Below are 21676 nucleotides of genomic sequence, written 5' to 3'. Positions count from 1 at the left end.
AAAAGGGGTGACATGAATCAAGATGCATTGTATTCATCAACTACTTTGTGAAAAAACAATTCCTCTGTACAACTACTTAAAGATAATAACAAGAAGAAAGAATCCATCCTAACGGATGTTAATTCCGGAGATACATTTCACTTCATTGCCGCCTACTCATCATTTTTTGAGCCCTTAACCTTGGTGGAATAACTTATGTCATTGAATTTTCCTTGAACCATGAACTGAAGGAGGGTGGAAGAGTGAAAGATCTGGAAACTTCTGCTCTTGATTCTCTCTGTCTCGTTCAGCAGGTTCAAGGTCAATTGCCGCCCTTAATGATCCCCGTGTTCCCTCCGGATCAAAGGACCCTGGCTGCAGCCGCCCAGCAAGGATTCCTCCTCCCTCCCGGCTTCAGCTACAAGGCCGGATGCAGTAAGTCCCCCCCAGGGCTGGGCCACTAGGGAAGGGTGGAGAGCGTGGGGTCTGGAGACTGGGCTGGGTTACCGGAAGGCCACACCAAGATGGCGGCAGAAAGGTCGTGTGTTGGTGTTTCTAGTAACAGCCTGTGGATTACTCTTGTGCTTCGAAAACCATGATTTGCACTTCATAAATTCACTTCTGTATCTTTGGTTTCCATACTATACTAAAACTGTGAATGCAATTGGAGGGTTTATTTTACTTCTTTATGATGTATTTATTTATGCAGAGGTACAATGGGAACTTGGTTTTTTAATTCTTTTATCCTTAAGTAGTTGTACAGTATATCTAGATCAGAGCCACCCCTTTCAACGTTCTCACACATCCCTCCCCTAACCCTCCCCTTTGTGTTTAAAGAAGTTTCTGTTACCCAGAAAGATACATCTAGATTCCTGAACTCGTTGACCCTCCACCATTTTGCTCCTCCCTGTTCACGCGGCTCAGTTTCTCATTAGTCTTCTCTTTTTTTTTTTTTTTTTTGTTTGTTGTGTAGGGATTTTTGTTGTTGTTGTTGTTGATTGTGGGACTTGAACTCTGGGCCTTAACACTGTCCCAGAGCTCTTTCACTCTAGGCTAACGCTCTACCACTTGAGCCACAGCTCCACTTCTGGTTTTCTGGTGGTTCATTGGAGATCAGTCTCATAGGCTTTCCTGCTGGGGCTGGCTTTGAACTGTGATCCTCAGATCTCAGCCTCCTGAGTAGCTAGGATGACAGGTGTGAGCCACCTACACCTACGTGTTTTATTCTTGACTTTTATGCTCAGTCTGGGGCTTGAACCCAGGGCCTGGGTGCTGTCCCTGAGCTTTTGTGCCTAAGGCTAGCGCTCTACCGTTGGAGTCACATCTCCTTTTGGGCTTTTTTTCCTCTGGATAATTGGAAATCAATGTCTTGTGAATGTTCTTTGCCTGGCTGGGTGGGAACTTCAGACCCCAGATTTTAGCCTTCTGAGTAGCTGAGATACGTGTGAGTCATGGCGCCTGGCTTCTGTTGGTTTCGTTGTTAAATGAAACCTGAACGCTGTCTGCCTCGCAGTTCATTGGTCATCCGCCGTTCCCCAAATCTCTTCCAATTCCACTGTGTGTCCTGCGTCCTCCTCCTGGGTCCAGAGTCTTGTATGTTTCCCCTTTGATTTTAGTTTTAAGCTTGGTAAGGAGTGTAGAGGAATCCATCTAAATGCATTGTAGTGTTTCAGCTTCCAGAACACTCTCAATTTTGAGTGAATGACATTTTTCACCAATAGGTGATCATTTTTGATGTGATCATGATACCCCTTCATGCTCTGTGTAAACAGGTAACTGTTTATGTTGTAGGCTCACTTAAATGCTCTGTGACTTTGCATCTTTTCCTTCTTTCTTAAGCCAAAAAGTAACTTGTCCACTGATAGTTTGAGTAGTAATCTGAAAGCTCCTATAGCCAGCATGCCGTCTGTATTCTACGAAGGGAAAAACTTGCAGCACAAATGTCAAAGACAGGCTGAGAACTTGGAAGCCAAATGACTTCTGAAACATCGTAACCCTGATCAAAACACAAATATAGAAAAAACAAGGTCTATGAAACAACTTTCATTGATAAAAGTAGAATGCCCCTAACAAATGGGTGAAATGATCATTTAGCTATTCATGTGGAATAGTATTTAAGCCAAATTCCACTTCTGTATCTGCTCTTAAGTTCTCTCATTTGCATCATGAGTAACTGCTGCCTTTGAGAAATTCTACTCAACCATACTGCAAAGCAGTTACACTTTTCCCTTTTAGGTTATATTTTGAATTTTCACGTCCTGGATTTTAACATTTGTCCTTAATCTTTTAACATTTCTCTATGTTCTCTTGAAGAAATGGTTATAATTTTTAAAATAAATTTATTTGATGTAAGTAGATTATAACTCTGGAGTTCTAATAAAGCGACTAGAATTGAGGAGTATAAAAATGAGCAAACAAGTGGTTCAGGCCTCGAATCTAAGCTACTCAGAAGCCTGAGATCTGAGGATCCGGGTTTGAAGGCAGCCTACCTGCTTTATTTTTATTTATCTACCCAAAACATCAGAAATGGAGCTGTGGCTTAAGTGGTAGAGTGCCAGCCTTGAGCTAAAAAGCTCAGGTAAAGCACGAAGGTCCTGAGTTCAAGCCCCAGGACTAGCAAATGTACCAAAAATGTATTAGTACTAGCATGATACTTTGTTCTTTGGAGTTTTTATATTGTTTTGGTGAATACTTTGTTGACCTGGATTTCCTGTGTTTTAAAATGGAATTCTCAGTCCTAGCTCTTAGCCCACTCATCAAATATGCCAAATTCTGGCATTTTCACCATGAAATTCCTTCCATCTTCCTTGTGAACCTTGGTTACTAGAATGAAAAATAAAGCACTTGAGGAAGCAATAGTTGTCTAAAACAATGCCTGCAGTTCATACATAGTCTATCTAGTTCTCTCTTCTCTGTCTCTCTGTGTCTCTATCTCAATCCCTGCCGCTCTGTCTCTGTGTCTGTCTGTCTGTCTGTCTGTCTCTCTCTCTCTTCTCCTACCCTCTCCTCCCCCCCTGCAAGCATTTGTAGAAATATAAGTCCTATTCACAACATCAGGGCTAAAGAGCAACCCAGAGCAAGTGTGAGCCTAGCATAACCGTGCACCTGGAAAAGGTCAAGAGTCCACCCTTCCCTGACTCACATTGGACAGACAGACAGACAGGCAGACTGCCTACGAAAACGTACTCAGTCTTCATGCAACATAGCACAGAGAGTATGTTTCCCTCCCTCACTGTGCTACCGGCTTTCAGCATACATTACCCACAGTGGACCTGAAGCGCCTCCATGAGCAGCCAGGGCACTTCCTTTATACCCTTGGAAATAAAGCAGAAGAGAGCTCTTCCCACCACAGGGGCAGCCTTGAAACCAGCGTTGTGCCAGACGCTGGAACCACGCAGAAACTCCCAGGCCTGCTGACGCTGTAGCATTTGGATTGGGTTTAGAGGAGGAGCTGGGCGGATGAGCCCCCTCTCAGCAGCCATCCAGCCATTCTGCCTCTTCCCCCTGCACGGCCCGGCTACCGTCTCCTCGCCGCCTCTGGAAGCCACGTGCTTTCAGTCTAGTGACGCGACGTTGTTCTCAATGGACAGGATTTGTGTCATGCGACACTGACTGAAGAAATGTACTCATGACCTGACTTTTGAAATGGTAATCCCTCTGCCCAACACCTGAATAATGACAATGACTTTGTATCGAAAGACAGGAGCCAGTGGCTCATGCCTGTCACCATAGCCACTCAGGAGGATGAGACCTGAGGATCACAGTTCGAAGCCAGCCCAGGCAGAAAAGTCAACAAGACTCTTACCTCCAGTAAACCACTCAGAAAGAGCCAATAGTGGAGCTGTGGCTCAGTGGGAGAGCACAAAGAGGCCAAGGGATGGCACCCAGGCCACGAGTTCAAGACCCAGAACTGGCAACAATAATAACAACAATAATAATAATAATGATTTGAAAAAATAATTGGCATTCTGATTTCTCGTTAAGTAAAAGTGACAGATAGACTACTTATATCAAAAGCCAGGAGCTTCTCACCGATCTATCCATAGAGTACACTAAGGAAAACGTTACTCTTCCTTAGTCTCTTCCTATTCTCTTCTTTAGTCTCTGTGTCTTGATAAGTATGTCAAACCTAGAAAAACCTTTAGAGCTAAACATGCGACCTTAAGTGTTCCGAGGACAGAAATACGTAAATAAACTTACACGCACCATTTGCAGACCCCAGCTATGAGCTGGAACGTCTTACTTCCTTTCCTTTATGAAATACAATGGGAGGAAAATATGGGGTGCTGTGCAGATACATAAAATATTCCTTTCTAAGATTTTTTTTTCTTGATCGCTAGAATACACCTCACTAAGCCACATTGGGATAGCGTTATAGCCTCACAACCATATACTTGAGAGAAAACCGACGAGATTTCAAGCAAAAGAGCTTCTGAGAATGCGGTGGTCCTCCTCCTAGTCGCTGTGCATATCCATCCACAAATACTGAGAAACCATGACTCGAATCTCAGATTCTTTTTAGCTACTTGTCATTACGGACATCAAGGGCAAAGACGTACATCTTCATGAGTCTCTTACTGTCTTTCTTAGTAAACTGTGCTTTTTGTCCAGTGAAAGTCATAAGAAAGACGTTAGAAACGTTTATTAGGAAAAGAATATATTTCCAATATATTTCCAGTATATTCTTTAGCAATGAGTGGGTTATGTCTAGCCCAGTAATGGCTCTGTGCGTGTGTGTGTGTGTGTGCATGTGTGTGCGCCTGCACAAACAAGTTGCACGTGATGATTGTACTGTTTGAAGTCAGGGCCTGGTCTCTACCCCTGAGATGTTCTTTCTTCTTGGTTGGTCGTGGGGTTTGAACTCAGGGCCTGGGTACCGTCCCTCAGCTCTTTCACTCAAAGCTAGTGCTCTACCACTTTGAGCTTCTGGTGTTTGAGTGGTTCATTGGAAGTAAGAGTCTCATGGGTCTTTCCTTCCCTGGACTGGCTTCGAACCATGATCCTCAGATCTCAGACTCCTGAGTAGCTGGGATGACAGGCGTGAGCCACTAGTGGCCGGTAAGCTTTTCTTTTTTTCTTTTTTCTTTTTTTGACTAAAGGCTAGTTCTCTGTCACTTGAGTCACCTAATCCCTGGCTTTTTCTAGTGGTTCATTGGCAATAATCATCTGATGGACTTTCCTCCCTGGACTACTTTAGAACCGTAACCCTCCAATCTCAGCCTCCTTAGCAGTTAGGATTATGGGCATGAGCCCCTAGTGCCCAGCCCTTCTTAAGTCTGAATTCTTGTAAACATCTTAGAATGTAAAAATGATGATACATTAATGAATGGTGTGTGTGTGTGTGTATAGCATTCTCTACAGAGAGTATTCTATTTGAATCTGTATTCATATGTCTGTCTATAACATATATACACATCCATGTCGGCTCATATATGTGCTTTTGCATTATACATATTCATCGTTATGCATATATGTATACAAGGATCTATATACATTGTATCTAGAGTTATGCATATATGCATAAACATGTATGAATATATTTTAGAATGAGAGAGAGAGAAATATTGTAAAAGTCACTCGTTTAACCAGTCACCTGTATTCAGAGACCAGTCCAGTCAGGGATTGAGATGGCCAGTCTGGGAGTTCTTTAACTCGTCAGCTCTATTAATCTATTAGCTAAGCTGTCATGTGCAAACATGTATCCTTTGGTAACATATAATTAAAGATCCCAGCCCTAATTTAAATCTGGGGGAAGTCACTCATTTGAGCTGGCAAGCAATGGTGAGAACCCCTTACTAAAGTCTGTCAAACATCATCTCCATAGCTTTGAGGCTGTAATGTCCTATAATGGAGTGTGCAAGCAAATTAGCTCAATTGCCATTTGGATGGTTGAACTGTCCCAGACCCCAGACCATTTGCTTGTGCTGGAATTCCGAGTAGACTCTTTACCTAGCTAACCTGCGCGCTGTGAAATTTGGGCGGATGTGTGTACTTTTTGAACCCAGACCCTTTGACACCTGCAGGCCACTGGTGTATTAGAGAGGAGACGTCATCTTCCCGCATTCCGTATAGCTTGGTTGACATCTTAGCAAAAGCTTCTACTTGAAAGAGAGGAAAATGTTTCTGGAGGGCCATGTGCCTGTCTACCCAGCATGTTAGACACCAGAGAGACTCCCGAGCTCCGCTGGCTAACGCTGCTCAAAAACCATTTCTTCTGCTGCTCACTCCTCCCCCTCCCTCTCCACCTACCTCCGTCCTCCATCCCAGAGTGGAAATGAGAAGGGTAGGTCTTTCTCTTAGTCTCGGTAGCTGCAGTTTCCTTTCCCTCTCCTTTCTCTTTGGATATAACATTTCCAGTCTTGCCATTGAAAGCCGGTCATGTAAAATAGTATTTATTGACATGAACTCCAGGAGCTGGAAACAAGAAGGTTTATCTTTTCTTTTCTGCTCTTTTGGTCTTCTTTGCCCCTTGTCTTGTTTGTTCTTCTCTCCATCTTTGAGGGGGGGGAGGAGTCACAGAAATGGAGGGACAGGGGGGTGAACAAGGCACTGGACACCACGTGGAGCATGAACTCTACAACTTGTGGGAGGGGAGGGAAACACTGGGAGGCAGCCAGGGAAGGGGGGGCATGGTCTGAAAAGAAATGCGTTCACAAGACCTGACTGATGTCACCGTCGCCTCTGTCATCACAATAAAAAAAAATGCACGAAAATAAAATTCCATGGGAAAAATAAACAAATACATACTTTGGAAACTTCGGGCGGTGAACAATTTAATGTAGATGAAAAAGAAGAATCTGTAGGAAAGTCAAAGCCCCATAAAACCAGGCCTTTTCCTATGTTCAGGATCATCAAAACAGTCGTAAAAGAACAAACTTGAGAGTGCTTGGCTCTCTGAAGATGCTTGTTAAACATGTGCCCGAGTTTATAGACACACAGGCGTGCCCAGCAAGATGAACACACCTGTACAACCAGGGCTCCGCAAGATGTGTGCCAAGGTCCTACCAGGCTTCTGTAGTAATTCCTAAGGGCACATGGAACACGCACACACACACACACGTATGTATTTTAATTCTGAACAAAATACACAGACACTGATTTGACACCATGTTGAGTTATTTTGACATTACATCGTTAATAGAAATAAGTACCTTGGTATTTCATTTGGCCTAAGTGGACCTTAGTTTTTTTTTTCTTTTTTAAACCATTGAACCCAAAAACTTTCAGTGAATATTAGTTTTAAAAAATTATTATGACCTTTTTTTTAAAAAAAAGTCAGCAAGTTGTTATGATTGACCTTTCCCATCGCCAACCATAGAAGTGGATAGAACAAAAATTACTTGGTAACTTACAAGACTAGGTAAAATGCTAAGCGCCAAGCACCAGTGGCTCATGTGCGTAATCCTGGCTACTCAGAACTGAGGGTCATGGATCGAAGCTAGCCCAGACAGGGAAGCCTCTTATCACCAGTTCACCACCAAAAATCCAGAAGTGGAGCTGTGACTCAAGTGGTAGAGCACAAAGCTTGAAGACAAAAGCTCAGGCCTAGCACCTAAGTCAGAAGGAGGAGGAAGAGCAGGAAGAGGAGGAGGAGGAGGAGAAGATTGATTCATTTATATAAACCAGTTGACACCTTTATCAATATCATCTCAGGCATTCAAGTTGTGTTTGTTTGATGTAATTAATCAAATCTCAAACAAGTCCTCGTACAGTGAGTGAGAGTGTAGGTTCCCCCCCCTCCTTCTGCTCCTTATGCCCTACCTAGAAAATTTACTCAGCTTTAATCTCCCCAGCTACAAAGTAGAGCAAGTTTACATATGAAGGCTGGTGCAGTGGCTTACCTTTGTAATCTTGCTACTGTGGAGGCTGCGGCCTGAGGACTGAGGTTTGAAGCCAACCAGGACAGGAAAAGCTGGTGAGATTCTTATCACCAATTAACCAGCAAAAAGTTAGGAGGAGAGCTGTGGCTCAAGTGGTAGAGCTTCAGTCTGGCGCAAAACTGCTCAGAGACACCACCCAGGTCCTGAGTTCAAGCCGAGGATGAGCAGAAAACAAACAAACATCTGGATGTGGACATGTTGCTTACGCGGTTAGAGCACCAATCTTGAACACAAAAGCTAAGCTACAGCAAGAGGCCCCAAGTTCAAGCCTCCATACTAGTACACACACACACACACACACACACACACACACACACATACACACACACACACACACACACACACACAATTAGATATGAAACAGTTCTGGCACTGCATTAGATTATTTGTAAATGATGAATACCAAGGTAAGGAAATCCCAGAGAAAACAAAGGTCCGGTCCACCCCTCCAAAGGATCATCAAACCACACCAGTGTTTATCCTTGCATTTATCATGCATTTCCCACGAAATCTGGAATTAGCCTCACGGTGCCACACCTACAAGAGGTGTAACTCAAGATAATAAGTATGCACAAAAGCAGTAGCCCGAGCTGATGAGGCGCTGGCTTGGTTTTACACAACCTCATCCTTTTCTGGTTGTTCATTTCCAGTAGTAGAGCTCAGTAGATGTGTGTGTGTGTGTGTGTGTGTGTGTGTGTATACCAGTCCTGGGCCTGAACTCAGGGCCCAGACGCTGTCCCTGAACTTTTCTGCTCAAGCCTTGTACTCTACCACTTGAGCTAAAGCTACATTTCCAGGTTTTGGGTGATTAATTGGAAATAAAAAAAAAAATCTCCTGGACTTTCCTGCCCAGGCTGCCTTCAAGCCTCGATCCTCAAATTTCAGCCTCCTGAGTAGCTAGGATTCAGGCCTGAGCCACTCACTGGTGCATGACTTTAGATCTTATGATTTTTTTTCTTATTTTTACAAACAGTATTTAATGACTTCAGGCTTTATGCAAGAAGAAATATATCCATATACTCTCTCTGCATCTTAACACATGCATTAATTTTTTAGCAATGTGCTAAATAAAAACCACTGTATAAAGTTACTGATTGAAATACTTAATTGTCTCATGAGAGTAGCTTTATATAAATAAACAGAATTTCCTGAGCCCAACTTAATAAACTATGCTGTGCTTACTCTTCTGCGAGGCTTCTGCACAGATTTCCACTTCCAACAGTAATACTAATTTTTAAAAATGGAAACTTTCTGATAATTAGCTCATCCTACCCCACAACAAAATCAATGCATAGGAGTCAAATACCATAAACCTCGCCAGGTCTCTTTGCCGGTCCGGGTCTCTGCTTTGAGTTAATGTCACATGTGTTCATTGTTGAGTGTGGCTGTCACGTGGATCCTATTATATCTGATGCATGCTAATTTCTGATTGAGTCAGCCAGGTCAGTGGACAGACAGCTTGTGGACAATCAGTGCTCCTAGGACCCCCAGATCACAGGCTCAAAACCGTTGACATGGTGCACTTTTATCAAGCTGACAAAATGGGAAACATGTGTCGCCCCGTTGGCACACTGTAGTTCCTTTGTTAATAAGCAGAAGGCAGAGGATGACGGACGTGTACCTTTCAGCTTCTGTGCTCCGGGTTGGAAAGAACACAATCCTCGGAGTTTATCAACACAAGACTTGAGGAGAGCTTGGTTTCCACACAGAGCTTGGCAAAATGTTCATTCTTGGGAAGAATGGCTCACTTTCCTGAATGGACACAATGTCTACATTTCTTTCCCGGTTAGATTAGTGAGCAAAAGTCAGATCCCTGGCTTGAGAATCTGAAGCGATTGGCCTTGGTGAAAGCCACTATCCAGGTGGCATGGAAGAAATTATCCTAGGTCAGGAAAATACAGTGTTTTTCATACAACATGGATTTGATTTTAGTTTCACAAGATTTATCACAAAGGGGGGGGAAGGGAGAGGTGGCAATCATAGAATTAAAAACTTCTAGAATTGACTCTACTGTGTTTTATTGTTTATAAAACACAGTCACATAATCGATCTTAGGCACTGTAATTCTGAGGGTGGAACTGATCTGTATCAGTAACTAGTCTTTGAGCCGACCCCTCTCCACACAACAGCAAAACCACCCAAAGCTCTTTCTTTGACCCATTCTTAAGATTTTATTAGAGCAGCCGGGAGAGCTGGTGGCTCATGCCTGCAATCCCAGCTACTCAAGAGGCTGAAATGTGAGGATCATAGTTCAAAACCAGCCCGGGGCAGGAACATCTGTGAGACTCTTATCCCCAATCAACTACCAGAAAACCGGAAGTGGCACAGTGGCTCAAGCGGTAGAGTGCTTGCCTTGAGCTGAAGAGCTGAGGGACAGCACCCAGGCCCAGAGTTCAAGACCCATGACTGACAAAGAAAAAATGATATTACAGCATAATTATATTCTTGTAGTTTACCCCATCCTACTTGCTTCTGAGTGCTTTGGAAGTGAGGGGTTCCATAATTGTGTGTAATTTTCCGAGGTTGAGAGTTTGTCAATCGAGCAGAAATCTTCTAGGCTCGGTGTCACCTCGCACCTGCACCCTGCGGGTCTCCTCCTTACCGTGAGGTAGAGTTTCTCATTCGCGCTTGCAGACAACCATCTCAGCGTGCATCCTGGAACGTGAGATGTCTGTCAGAAACCTCGAGAGGCAGAAAAGTGGAATGATTTTCCAGAATGTCAAAAAAAAAAACAAAACAAACCCAAGTACCTGCTCAGCCTTATTAACATTCCAAGTCAGAACTAATAAAGACCAAGCATCTCACCTTCCACATTGGTGGGTTTTAGCATGTTCACACTCTTGGGTACACGGCCTCTTGTACCGTTCATTTTCTTCTAAACAATAGCGAGGCAACATTTGGACTTGGGACTTCAATAGAGCCCTGACTATCATAAAAGCAGGTTCTGTAAGATAAGACGCGGCTGTTACCTTTTAATAGCCACGCGAAGGAATGCCGACTCCTGTCAGTTGGTGGGGACCGCGCATCTCCACCCAGGTCCCCCCTTCCATCGTTTCCCCCCCAGCTCTCCCCACCCCACACACCCTCTCAGCATTTTGTGGAAATACTGTGGATTGAAGTCAGGTCCTCATGGAGGAAAGTCAGGCGCTCTTCCACCTGAGCCAGACTCCCGGCCCCTCTACGCCCTGGCTCGTTTCAAGGAAGGGTTTTATTTTACGATGAATCTTGCCTGGGCAGAGGCCTTTTTCCCTCCAGCTGGAGACAACGGGCAAACACCACTGTCCTGAGCCATGGTGTGTTCACTGTACACCCGGGCTTTCTCGCCCAGCCGGCAGTTGAGCGTCTTAGGACAGTAGCGTCATGCCCAGGCATAGAGATGGAGTCTTGTGAACTTCTCTGCCCAGGCTGGCTTCAAACTATGATCCTCCTGATCTCTGACTTGGAAACAACACGGATTACAGGCTTGATCTACCAGGCAGCGCTATCTGTTCTTAATGAATGATTTGCTTTGAGCATCTATTGTACAATAGATGGCTAGTAGCAGTACTAGAACTCAGAAAGGACAAGAGACCCTTTGTTCCATTTCCACTCCCTTAAGGGAGTCTCAGATTTCTTCGATAATTAATCCAGGGATGTTCGTTGGTACTAGAACCCTCAAATTTATTGGCAAAGACATGAAAAAAAAAATCTGTGCTTTATCTTCTATGTGCAGAAGAGAGTTCCTGTTCTGAGTGTGGTTTCTTAAAGAGTTCATAAATTAATCTTCTGAGCCAGCCATCTAGGTAACTATTAAATTAAATAGAATAAAGTTTTCATTTGCCATGCTACATTAAAAAGCCATAAAATCTATTTCATTTAAAAATCCGTTACTGAAAAAATGTCAGCCTGTGACAACGCAGTTAAGAGCTAACAATTACTTCTGAGTATCTCTATTTAAGAAAGAAATAACCATATAGTCAAACAAGAGCTGATTTATTAATTTTGTTTTCTCAAATAAAATTCAGTTGAAATATTTAGATTTATTTCTTATGATCCCATGAGAGTTAATATGGAATACCAGCATTTCTCATAATGGGATTCTAACACGAAAAGTTCTGTTCTATTCTTGACATATCAAAAAACAAACTTAGAGATTCATCAACTCGATCTTTGTACACCAAGCCTCTTCTTCTTAGTCCTACAAGGTGGCTTAGGAGAATTGCTATAATTCTGACTCTTTACAAGGGAGAAATTGTAACTCATTGTCTTCTATGAGGCAGCAGATTCCAGCTTGCTAGGACTTTCAGGACATCCAAACTGACATTGAGCAATGAGGACAAGACAGGATCGTTCATCTCTTCCTCCACGGACAACATCTCCTCCTCGTTCAATACCTTGGACCATGCTCAGGCGCTCTGAAGAAGTCCTAAGCGCAGTGGAATCTTCTCAGTGAACAGAAATGACTGCCGCACTTTGCACAGGAGTATTCTCTGTGACTGTTTGATTTCTAACATCAAATGGTACGGAAATAGTTTCAATCTCAACGTTTACACGGGAGTCAATGGCAGCACACATTGTGGATGTCTGTCCTCTGCAGTGAATATAAGGAAGGATGCGCAAGGAAGAGCATCACAGCCCAAGCTACTCCCGGCATATAGCATCATGCAAGATCCGACTCTGAGAGCATGAAAAGGGGTGGAGGCATGTCTCAGCCGGTGGAGTGCCTGCCCGAGTCCAATCCAGAGTAACACCAAACAGTAAAAGAGATTTCTAAAGCACAGCAAAAGCATCTGCAGTTACCCCAACCGATCGGTTTCTAGTGGCTTAGGAGAGAAAGTAGATGGTGGGGTTTTAGAGTCTCCATGGTTAACCAGTTGTGAGGAGAAGAATTAATTGAATATCTATTCAGTGAGGCGCCAGTTTCTCAGGTTGGCACCATTGAGGAGTCTTCAATTTAGTTAAGATCAGACATGTTTCCACCACAATCACGGTGATAGTCCTGGAGTACTTCTCATTTTTAGCCTCACCGGCTCATCCATTCAACAAATCATCCTGAGAGTCCCTGTGTGGCCCCGGTTGCAGCTTACAATATAGTTAATCTGAATTTTCACAGTGAATAGGTGGGAAAATACCCAGGAGGTGCCTATGCAATCGGACAGCTCTCACCTAATGGAGAGACAGAGAGAGAGAGCTGTCTATCCATCAAGAGAACAGCATGGCGGGGAGAGGGTGAGATACCGGAAGCAGCCCTGGTTGCTCCAATCCCTCCTGCAGTTTTCTCCCTTTTCTCTTTCCTGGTTGCCATGATGTAAGCTACTCTTTCCCCAGCCCGCCTCAGCACAACAGACTGACGTCTGAGAGACGGAACAGAAATCAATCCTTCCTACCTGAGCATTTTCTGTCAGTGTTTTACAGTGGGGAAAGAGACACAGCTAACACACACAGGTTTTGTGTTTTCTCTACTTCTTGGTTTCGATTCAGGGCCTACGCCAAGCCCGGCCACTCCTTCTGTCCTTTGTCCAGCGATCCCAGCTCATAGAAGAATCTTCCCTTCTCTGGTGATTGCCACCAGCATATCTGTCTCTGCTCAGTGGTTAGTATCACAGAATCCCACAGTAATTTCAGGGTGCAGATCAAGGGGCCTCATCTGGTGAACGTCCTGGCTGGCACAGACCCAAAGTGGCCCGAGAAATTGCCCGAGAAGAGAACGGTTCTCATACACCTCACTTTTGTCCTGCTTCTTATAGAGCTACTGGTGGACCATCCCAAGGGTGTCGCCGGGATGATCCCTTCGTCTGAATCAGGGCCAACCTCTAAAGACTAGAGTTTCCAGGCTGGGCAGGTGGCTCAGTGGTAGAGCGCTTGCCTTGCATACATGAGGCCCTGGGTTCGATTCCTCAGCACCACATAAACAGAAAAAGCCAGAAGGGGCACTGTGGCTCAAGTGGTAGAGCTCTAGCCTTGAGCTGAAGAGCTGAGGGACAGCGCCCAGGCCCTGAGTTCAAGCCCCACAACCAACAAACAATAACAACAACAACAACAAAACTCTTCCTTTCTTTTTATATGATATAGCCACATGTATATCTTCGGGGTGGGGGTAACAGGGGAGGATGCAGAACTTGAAGGAAAAAGGGTGAGCAAGTGCAGCAAGTGGACGCACGTGAGCTCTACAGCTCTAGGTGGAGGGAGGAGGGACTGGGAGAGAGTGAGGAAAAGAAGACACTGTACGAAAGGGAATTCACTCATTACCCGTTTCGTGTCATTCTAGTCCCTCTGCACATCACCTAACCATGAAGTATTTTAAAAAGTGCATGTGATACCCTCCTGTAAGCTCAGCACTTTGGAGACTGAGGCCGGAGGAAAGGCCACCACTACTGTTATTCATTTTTGTTATTTGGCCAGACTTGGCTATCCCAAAATAAAAACCACAAGGAAACCAAAAACTCAGAAGAGAAAGACCCTACCATCTACAAATAATGAAGAAAAACAGAAATGTTTCCTAAGGCCAAAGCTTAATCCTTTGCCTACAGAAGAATCAGTAACTCTCCTGCTTATTAACCGTGAGACTTTCCTATAGATGGGCATACGTGCAGGTGAAACCTTTTAACAGGGATTTTAACATCAACAAATATTAGTTGTCCATGTTTCCAATTAGCAGGGGAATAATGAATAAGCTAAAATTGATACTGGGATAATTAAACGACAGTTTAAAGAAAAGCCATGTACCACGGTTTCCTTCGGGAACCGCGTACCGAAATAACATAGAAGCCAAAGCTATGGACTCTTCCTCGTTTTCTTGTGTTCTTTCCCCCACCTAATTGGCTCCCCAGCACTCTCCCAAAGCCGTCTCTGCCTCTCCCGTTCCAACCATCCCCATTTCCCCCTCTGATTTACTGTGATAGTTTTCTCTGTCTTCAGTCTCTCCCTCTTCCAATCGATCTCTCTCTCTTGCCATGGAACTGAGCTCTCTGAAACACAAATCAGGCCACGTCACTTCCCTGCTTAACAGCAATGAGCTCACGGAACGGTTGCCTTCCAGGTAAACCACTCCATCCTGTAAGATGAGGTCGGCTTGCTTGTTAACTCCCATAGCTCACTAGTTCTGTATCAGGTACTCACGTCCCAGTGACCGCAATGCCTGCAGATGCAGGGGACACACAGGACAATGCTGTTCCCTCTGCCCCAGGACTTCAGGGAGATGTTCTCCAAGGCAATTTCCGTCCAAAGTTCCACCCTCGGTGTGCTTGTTAGCTTCGTGTGTCTCGGATTCCAGGACCTGAGAACAGTGGGACTGCATCACGTAGCCCAGAATGAATCTTCCATAACACACCTAGAAAAAAATGGTATTGGAACAGCCATTACCATGCTTTCTGTGGGACAGAGACCACCTATATTTTTGGTATCCACAGATAAGGTAAAGATAAGGTAAAGTGTAGTGGTATTCTGAAAATAATTGCCTAACTTTTGGTATTTGTTTTTTTAACTTTGTGAAAGGTTTTCAATTTTGAGCTAGAGTTTTCCAGGGTTGGCCTCAAAATAAGGAGCAAATTACCTTGGAAAAGCTTAAGGAAAAAATTTTCAAATGGTTAAAACCTAGGAAAGACTACAAGAAATTACATTTAAATAGTTCAAAGCCAGTCCGAACAACTTACACATGATTGAACTTTAAAAGTCAGGATTTTCCATTACCCATTTTTTAACTAAGTAAGTACCTCATGTGTTATTTACAAAACAAACCTGTTATAATATTTTCTTAGGACATTTAATTGAGGGATGGCCCCTATTAGGGACGGTATTTATTTCAAGAATCACCTCTTTTCCAAAAAGAGAAATTCAAAAGAGAAATTTTAAGAGCTATCTCTGCCCTTCTGTAACAAAGCCTTAAGAACATTATTTTGAAAGAATGCATCTTCTTGCAATATATTTTGAATTTCTTTTTTACTGAGAATTAAGTTCAGGTATTTTATTTAGGCCTACTTCAGAACCTGTGGCAGATTTCAACCAAATTAAATCTGAATATTCTGGGCCTGAGACGTGAATAATGATGTACACTTGCTTTAAGTCATGTGAACTTCTGACTTGGATATGATAACATTGTTGGCTCTTTAGAGGCAAAACTTTTGAAAACTTTTGGTATCCTTGTTGAGTATAGATTGATATCTTAAAAACTGAATGTGATTAAAGATATATAATTGCTGTCGTCATCTATCGAATTGCTACTTTTACAGTTTTTGTTGAGTGTTCTTGTTTTTGTGCCCGTACTAGAGATTGAACTCAGGGCCTGGGTGGTACCCCCTAAGCTTTCTGTGCTCAAGGCTAGCATTCTGCCACTTGATCCACAGCTCCACTTCCAGCTTTTTGGTAGTTAACTGGAGAAAGAGTCTCACAGACTTTTCCTCTCCTGGGCTGGCTTCAAACATGGTTCCTGAATCTCAGCCTCCTAAATATTGCGAGGAGGACAGGTATGCGCTATCAGAACAGGCTCCACTTTTCTACTTTTTGTTGTGTCCGGTTCACTTAAATACACAAATACGTTGATAAGCAGATCTCTATGATAACCGTAGCACATGGCTCGGGTGTCTTCTATTTGCAAGTTCCTCTTTCTCTGATAAGAATACCAGTCTGCCACCACATTTTACCTTGTTTGCCTGTTTACTAGACTTTCCCCAATCCTAATCCCATTCTGACATAGCACAGAACAGACCTCCAACATCCACCACAGCAGACGTCTCCCAATCCGTACACACACACCTCTGAAATAGTCACCTCTTATAAATGTCTCACGTGTGTATTCAGACATTCATGTCACAAGCGTGGGTCCACAAGCACGTGGAACGTGTGGGCTGAGGATTAAGCAGTAGTTATTCTCACACACATGCACAGCCACAGAAAAGGTTATGGATCGTGTCACTGACATACACTCATGAACCTAAGAGACAAGAAGACAGAAGTTTCCAACGTGTGCATTTTAAAAACAGTATGCACAGTCTAGATCTTAGCTGGCGTGTTAAATATACATTCATTCATTCATAGATTCTAGTTCTGCAAAATATTCTCAACACACCTTTGGGCATGTTTCACTTCTAACTCAGGAGCGAGTCTGCGTCCCTGCAGAAGACTTGCTCACAGCACTGAAGATGTCCCATTACTTCATCCCTCCAGTGCGGCTTATTAAGACTTCCCTTAATGCCTTTGCGTTTGTGAGTTCAAATATCCGTGAGACCGGACTGTGGACAGTTTCTCAACTTTTGCCTCTGGCTTAGTACATCACTTCTCAGCCATTTATTTTTTTCTTTTTCCACCACTATGTCATTTTTGTTTTTTCGACGCATTTGTATCAACTAAAACCATTCTCATGGGGTGTTGTTTGCTCACACCTGTACTACTCAGGAGGCTGAGGTCTGAGGACTGAGGTTCAGTCCTCAGGGGGAATAAAAACCCCTGAGACAACAATTAATAGATTAAAACAACAACAACAACCAGAAGTGGAGGTTTGGCTCAAATGGCAGAGTGACAGTCTTGAACCAAAAAAAAAGTCAAGAGAGGGAATGCATGAGGCTCTGAGTTCAAGCTTCACTACAGGCAGAGAGAGAGGAGAGAAAGAAAGAGAAAGAGTAGATGGATATTTAGGTAGGATAATAGGATAGCTTGCTGGATGCATCGATAGGCAGAAAGATAAATAGATGATAAAGATGGTAGATACACGCATACAAAGATACATACACACATGCATACATAGATGCAGAGATACATAGATACATAAACAGGCAGGCAGCAGACAGACAGACAACCAGTTTCCTCCCTTCCACTTGTGAGTCTTGAAGGCCTTCTTGAAGTATTCCCTAAGTAATAAATCCAGGAAATCACTCCTGTAGCATTCTAATATTCAGTGAGACCCACATGCGCTCTGGTTTGGGATGGAGAGACATTCAGGAGAGAAAGCGCAAGTCTGTCCCTGTTTTCTGTCTCCTGTAGCATCCAGCAGAGCTCTAGTCACGTGGTAGATGGTGTAAGTACTCATTAATTGATTAATTTACAACCGGGGAAGCAAATTATATAAAATAAATTATCACTCCGAAGAGTATCACCGCCACTGCACTTGTGCTGTAGTTAATTTTAAGATTGCGATCATTAAATGGGGAATACAAATGAATTACACCATTTAAGCACCTAAATTATCACTTCCAACCATCATAATGTAATAGTATTTGCTACGTTAGCCAGATTGTAAAACTACAAATCCAAGCTTTTAAACTTCCCTTTCAATGAATCAGTTTTATAGATTAAATAACTAAATTACCAAATTTTAAGCAAAACCCTTATCACGTAACGTGAGTTATCTTCTATCTTGTGTCCTAGTTTTTTTTTTTTCCCCTGTGAAAATTGAATCTTCTTCATTAGCATGCAAGCATATTCTAATTTTTCCACATTATTTACCTTTTCTTTAAAAAAAAAAAAAGACTGCCTTTAAGTAGTTGTTCAGTGGAGTTTTAATTCAACCTATCATTTTGTGACTACAATGCTTTTTTTTTGGTCAGTTGTGGAGCTTGAACTCAGGGCCTAGACACTGTCCCTGAGCCTCTTGGTGCTCAAGGGCCGTGCTCTACCACTTGAGCCATAGCACCACTTCCAGTTTTTGAGTGGTGTGTCGGAGATGAGTCTCACAGTGGGGACTTCACTTCCCGGGCTGGCTTCACACCATGATCCTCGGATCTCCAGTCTCCAGAATATCTAGGAGACAGGCATGAGCCACCAGCGCCCTGCTCCACTGCATCTGGATCCACGTCACCCCCTCCTTCCTTCTCCCCCATCTCTCCTAGCCCGGCCCTCCCTCTCATCTTCCCCTGCGCTCACTGAATATGATGACTGCATTTGACTTCCCTTCCTCTCTCCATTCATCTGTCCCTCCTCCTTTTGACCTTTTCCGTGAAGCTTTCTCCCTCATCCATCTTTCAACTAGGTACCACTTTTGGAGTTTCCCCATTCTAGCCGTTCTTACACGAATGTGCGTGCAGATCACCCGAGAACCTCTCAGACGTTAGCTGCCTCCTGATTCCACAGACCGTCCCGAAGCTTGGTGGTATCAGACAACAGATCGGGGTTAGCGAGCAGCCATGCTCGATGTTGGTTCGGCCTGCCTACGGCCGTCTCTAGCGTGGCTTGGGCAGAATGCACTCCTCACTAAACTCACTCTTTCAGCTGATGGCACGCCTTGTGCCTTTGCCGAGGATCAGCCACCAAGACGGTGTTTGATTTTGGTGTTTGATGGGGGCCTATCTAGTGTAAAACCCCCAAGTTGCTTGTCCCACTGAGGGGGAGGAAAGCAAGCACCAGACAGTGCACAGCCTGATCTCAAAAGTAAACTCTGATGCAAGTGTGTCTTGTGCACACGAGAGGCGTTACGAGCCCCGGCCTGACTTCCAGCAGGCAGGAGCTGCCAAAGAGCCTTCGCATCTGCTATCAATGCGGCGTGGCGGGTGCTGTAGATTTAGGGTAGCGTCTCAGACTCTACACTCCTGAGGAGTTCCTTGGGAGAATGAAGGCTGCTTTTCACGACTCTCACTCTGGAAAGCGAGGTCTCCGCTCCTCCCTCTGATCCCGTCCTGTCTACCTGGCTCATGTTCCCAGTGTCCATGCACTGAACCACCCACCTCCTTGTTACCAAGACCCACAGCTGCTCTGTCCAAAACTCTTTCTTTACTTCCTTTCAGCCCTCTCTGGCTGTAACTGTGACGCCCCTTGATCCATTTCTGAGGTATCCGTGTAAAACTACAGTGAAGTCACCCCCGAGTGATCTCTGTCACGTTCTGCCATCTTTCCTCTTAAATAGCACGTGAATCTTCCTCCTGTTGTCACCAGCCCAGTCCACGCCCGGAGCCGGTGATAGATTTCCGCACCTGTTTACCAGCTGCTCACGCTTGGCAGCCTCCAACCTCAGCGATCTCACTGAATCTACATTGCTGTTTGCTCTAACCCGAAAGATAATGTTTAGATTGTTTAACATAGTTCATAGTACCCGCTTACAAAACGAAAGAAAAACTCTTTACTTACCTTGAAATCTGCAGGACAAAAAGCTGTGTGTCCATCTTTCTGTGGGTCTGTATTTTTTTTTTTTTTTGGGTCCAGTCGTGGGGCCTGAACTCTGGGCCTGGGCACTGTCCCTCATCTCTTCAGCTCAAGGCTAGCGCTCTACCACTTGAGCCACAGGGCCACTTCGGCTTTTTTTCTTTTTGTTTATATGATGCTGAGGAATTGAACCCAGGCCCTCAGGCATGCAAGGCAAGTGCTCCACCACTGAGCCACCTTCCCAGCCCAAGGGTCTGTATTTTTATAGATTATAAATTAATAAACTGATACAAACTAATATTTTTATAGGTTATAGACTAGTAACACTTCAAGAGTGATTTTGAAATGCTCTGATTTTTTTTTTGTCGGTCATGGGGCTTGAACTCTGGGCCTGGGCGCTGTCCCTCAGCTCTTCAGGTCAAGGCGAGCGCTCTACCACTTGAGCTACAGCGCCACTTCTGGTTTTCTGGTGGTTTATTGGAGATAGGAGTTTCATGGTCTCTCCTGCCTGGGCTGGCTTTGAACCACGATCCTCAGACCTCAGACTCCTGAGTAGCTAGGATGATAGGCTTGAGCCACCAGCGCCCGGCAAAGCTCTGATATTTTAAAAGACAGAATTCTTTGGGAAGAAGTCATTATGTATTGTCCTTATGTTTAATTATAGACATTTATAATTTGTCATTGAAGTAAGACACATTATGTAGACACTGATATAGACATATATATGCACTGATATCTAGATATAGATTGATAGATAGATAGATAGATAGTGATATTCCTGGTACTGGATTTGAACTTGGGGCCTGTATGCTGTCTTCTAAGCTTTTGCACTCAAGACTGGCTCTCTACCATTCGAGCCACATCTCTACTCCCACCTTTTTGCTGATTTCTTGGAGATAAGAGTCCCAGGGACTTCCCTGCCTGGCCCAGCTTTTAACTGCGATCCTCAGCTTCCAGCCTCCCGAGCAACTAGAACTCCGGGCACAAGCAACAGATGCTTGGCACACACCCACACTATTTTCCTCACTATAAACTTGTTGACAAAATAGCATAAAGGTTATGTGAATCAAGGCAATCAAATGGCTTTCTTAATGGCTTGGCTTAAACCTTTGGAGTTTTGGTTTTGGTTAAAAGTAAGTTTGGTCAAGCTCCTTTCATAATTACTCAATACTTTTGCCGAGGGTTTGCTGGGCTAAGATGGACACTGCCGTGTGTGTGTGTGTGTGTGTGTGTGTGTGTGTGTGTGTGTGTGTGTGTTAAGCTACAGCCCTCTGATCAATGAGAACTTCCCTCCTCCCCATCAGAAAAAAAAATAAGAGGGTGAGGTTGCATGGCTTAATTGCCTGAGCCTTTTATTCAAGTCAGTCTCTCAACCAGAATCGTGGCGAGTGTTGGGGACCCGGCTTCACAATGGAGCTTTTCAGCAGCCTCAGCCAGAGTCACAAAAGCAGGCTTCTGGCCCGAGTGGATGCGTGAGTTGAATTTGCGGGTGGCGCTGAGATCAAAGGTGCTGACGCCTCTCTTATTCTCTTACCCAGGTGACGCCTACCCAGTTCAGCTGATTCCCACCACCATGGCTGCCGCGGCTGCCGCAACCCCCGGCCTAGGCCCACTGCAACTGCAGGTAAGTGAGGGACCGAGCAGCCCAGGCCGAGGTCACGTAAACACACCCAGGAGCGCCATCATCCTGGAAAAGCCCAAGGCAGCCACCGGAGGCGGAACGGGCCAGGGGTGGCCCACGTTACCTTTATCCTGACTGTTGTCTGTCGATT

General features: G+C 44.2%; 1 protein-coding gene across 1 annotated transcript in view; it reads left to right on the top strand.

Moving 5' to 3' along the window:
* The window catches only part of Sox5 (SRY-box transcription factor 5), a 383729-nt gene that overhangs the window by 261169 nt on the left and 100884 nt on the right, over positions 1 to 21676 (top strand). Inside the window, exons 7-8 of the mRNA XM_042699480.1 lie at positions 294 to 414; positions 21443 to 21528. Coding sequence (XP_042555414.1) covers positions 294 to 414; positions 21443 to 21528 — 207 coding nt within the window. The remainder of the gene's footprint in view (positions 1 to 293; positions 415 to 21442; positions 21529 to 21676) is intronic.

The sequence above is a fragment of the Dipodomys spectabilis genome, unplaced genomic scaffold (assembly GCF_019054845.1).
Source record: "Dipodomys spectabilis isolate Male_0828 unplaced genomic scaffold, ASM1905484v1 ptg000252l, whole genome shotgun sequence".
Taxonomy (NCBI): Eukaryota; Metazoa; Chordata; class Mammalia; order Rodentia; family Heteromyidae; genus Dipodomys; species Dipodomys spectabilis.
This window is presented reverse-complemented; position numbering and strand designations above follow the sequence as displayed.